The sequence below is a fragment of the Sinocyclocheilus anshuiensis genome, unplaced genomic scaffold (assembly GCF_001515605.1).
Source record: "Sinocyclocheilus anshuiensis isolate Anshui unplaced genomic scaffold, SAMN03320099.WGS_v1.1 scaffold1137, whole genome shotgun sequence".
NCBI lineage: Eukaryota > Metazoa > Chordata > Actinopteri > Cypriniformes > Cyprinidae > Sinocyclocheilus > Sinocyclocheilus anshuiensis.
In genome coordinates, this window is record NW_015558597.1 from 247,607 (window position 1) to 250,968 (window position 3,362).

The 3,362-nt window shown below is 41.6% G+C and overlaps 1 protein-coding gene across 1 annotated transcript in view; it reads left to right on the forward strand.

The window, feature by feature from the left end:
* LOC107680054 (fibronectin type III domain-containing protein 7-like) overlaps window positions 1-3,362 on the forward strand; it is a 12,065-nt gene continuing 8,703 nt past the window's right edge. The window contains exons 1-4 of the mRNA XM_016475815.1: window positions 1-110; window positions 388-394; window positions 518-781; window positions 1,080-1,340. Of these exons, the coding sequence (XP_016331301.1) occupies window positions 54-110; window positions 388-394; window positions 518-781; window positions 1,080-1,340 (589 nt within the window). The 5' untranslated portion in view covers window positions 1-53. The remainder of the gene's footprint in view (window positions 111-387; window positions 395-517; window positions 782-1,079; window positions 1,341-3,362) is intronic.

The following is a 3,362-nucleotide window of genomic DNA, read 5'->3' on the forward strand; positions in this document are numbered from 1 at the left end:
GAAGAGATTGCAGAGTTTAGATTGAGGAATCAGGATTCAAACAGAGAAAACAGATGGCAGTCCTTGGAGGAATCAAGGGGCTGGTGCTTTTGCTTGGAATAGTCTCACAGGTAGAGTTATGTCACATTTTATTTATTCACTTTTCATTTCCCTTTATTCAGAAATTAAGTACAACATAACATGCAGCATAGAATGATGTGGCAATAAGGGAAATGGTATTACATTAAACAAAAAATAAAATAATCATTTTCTATGATTCTGTCATGCATTCATACTTACTTTTTCAAATGCTATTCAGTTATGAAAAACACTTGGAATTAAAAAAAAGTATACTTATATAAATGTTTACAATCTAATGAAAGTCTTTGTGAACCGTTTCATTTACAGGCATCAGGTACTGCTCATCTGGATCAAATTCACTGTATCTGCATAAATTCAAATTCATACTTATAAATACGCTGTTGTTGATTGTGATTTGTTTTATATTTAACCAGCATTAAGTTTTTTGTCTTTTCAGGCAGCACAATGACCGTGAGCATTTTTACTGTGACATCAAAGAGCACAGTATTGCGCTGGAGCAAATATGAAGGTGCATTGTCCTACAGAGTAACAGCTTCTCTCCGAAACTCTCAAGTCCCTGTGGTCTTTGCCAGCTTTGGACAAAACACTATTATGGGCTCCGTCAATTCTCTGAATCCCAACACTGCGTACACCTTTCGTGTCGAGGCCCTGGACAGCCACATGAACATGCTGACAGATGCTGCTGTGGATGGATCTACTGGTGCGTACTGAAATCTACAGATGGCTTGCTAAAGAGTAGTGATGGGATCTAGGAAGTGTTTTCAGAATTGAAAGAAATTTCCATGACCTTTCTATGCCAGGAAATTACTATTTTTAAATTCCGTGATAATTCTAGGTTTTCCCAATAGAATTCCTGACCTTTTTAATCCTATTTCAGGCTTAGTGTAACCTTGTTGCAGTTTAACATTTTTGAATCAGTTAGGCTCTCAGTGTTAACGACAGTAAATTGATGATGCTTGAAATGAATGGAACTGTAAAATTTCTTATCTTATGTTCAGCTCCTGATGTGCCCACCATTGAGATGGGCTCCTCTAAAGAAAGCCAGAGCATCACTGTGGAATTCACTACGGTCTCCGGTGCCACTTCATACATCCTGCGTGCTGAGACAAATGATGGATCTTTCTTCTCAGAGATCCCAGTACCCGGCTCTCCGGGCACTGTCACCAACCTCCAGCCATACACAGACTACACTCTCAGTGTCATGTCCGTCAACAGTGCAGGCAGAAGCCAGCCTTCCATCTCCGTGGAGGCTAAGACAGGTATATTCTTCTAGTCCCTCTCCACCCTCTTTGACCTAGAGGCCAAATAAATTATCCATTCATGAAGGGACAGAGTTGGCTATTCTCTAACCCTCACCCAGTGTTGTAACCTTATCCTCTCATTGAGAAAGATCAGGATAAGCTACATGGCTGATCTCATGGGCTTGATTTTTAGCAGCATGCATAGCTTGTGTTCACATTTTCAATTAAATAGGTTTCTCACGCATGTGTCCCTAAGTAACAATATCCGGGTTTGCTCTGTAGGCAAAATATGAGACGTTGAACTATGACAAAAGGGCTGCCCTCCTCAAGGGACTGGGCACAGAAAATGTATTCTGTGTCTTCACCTCTGGGCTCTCAGCAGTTTTGTGTCATTGTTCAGGTAGCATGTTTTCCACCTGAGATGATCACCAAGGAAATAATAAGGGAAAGGACCTTAATTCTCAGAATAGCCTCGATATGAAATCCTATCACAAATATCCACAGAATTACAAATGCATATGATCCAAAACAGAACAATGGGGTGTTTTCTTCAAACAACTTAAGCAATCTGAGAACTGTTCCAATTACGTCACACCCGGAAGTGGTAAGAGTAGAACCATTGCCTAGGGTTTAGTGAAAAGAATCCAGTTTCCAAACTAAACTGTCTAGGAAAGGCATCAGTAAAGAACAGGAGAGGGGCAGACAGGACATTCTAGTGGAAGGGCAGGACAGAACAAGAAATCAACCCGACTGAAGAGGGAAAGGAACAGAGGGACTGAAGGTGATGAAAGAGACCAGAAGGGACCTAAAGGGAATGGAAGGGAATGATAGAGGACAGAAAGGACATGACAGAGAAGGAAAGGACAGGGAATGGAAGGGAAGGGAACAGAAAGTAATGGAAGAAAATTTAAAGAAATTAATAAGAAATGGATGAATAGGAAATGCCAGGACAGGACAGGTAAAATGAAAGTGAAGAAAGGAAAGGAAAGGAAAGGAAAGGAAAGGAAAGGAAAGGAAAGGAAAGGAAAGAAAGGATGGGACAGGAAAGGAAAGAAAGGATGGGACAGGACAGGACATGAAAAGACAGTACATTCAGGAAAGGAAAGAAAAGGAAATGAATGGAAAGGATGGGACAGGACAGGACAGGAAAAGGCAGTGCATTCAGGAAAGGAAAGGAAAGGAAAGGAAAGGAAAGGAAAGGAAAGGAAAGGAAAGGAAAGGAAAGGAAAGGAAAGGAAAGGAAAGGAAAGGAAAGGAAAGGAAAGGAAAGGAAAGGAAAGGAAAGGAAAGGAAAGGAAAGGAAAGGAAAGGAAAGGAAAGGAAAGGAAAGGAAAGGAAAGGAAAGGAAAGGAAAGGAAAGGAAAGGAAAGGAAAGGAAAGGAAAGGAAAGGAAAGGAAAGGAAAGGAAAGGAAAGGAAAGGAAAGGAAAGGAAAGGAAAGGAAAGGAAAGGAAAGGAAAGGAAAGGAAAGGAAAGGAAAGGAAAGGAAAGGAAAGGAAAGGAAAGGAAAGGAAAGGAAAGGAAAGGAAAGGAAAGGAAAGGAAAGGAAAGGAAAGGAAAGGAAAGGAAAGGAAAGGAAAGGAAAGGAAAGGAAAGGAAAGGAAAGGAAAGGAAAGGAAAGGAAAGGAAAGGAAAGAAAGGATGGGACAGGACAGGACAGGAAAAGACAGTACATTCAGGAAAGGAAAGAAAAGGAATGGAAAGGATGGGACAGGACAGGACAGGAAAAGGCAGTGCATTCAGGAAATGAAATGAAATGAGAGGAGAGGAGAGGAGAGGAGAGGAGAGGAGAGGAGAGGAGAGGAAAAGATAAGGGAGATGAGATAGTGAGGAGAGTAAAGGAGACAGTGAGGAGAAGAGAATAGACAGTGAGGAGGAGAGGAGAAGAGAAGAGAGGAGACAGTGGGGAGAAGAGAATAGACAGGGAGGATGAGAGGAGAGGAGAAGAGAAGAAAATATACAGTGAGGAGGAGAGGAGAGGAGACAATGGGGAGAGTAAAGGAGACAGCGAGGAGAAGATAATAGACAGTGAGGAGGAGCG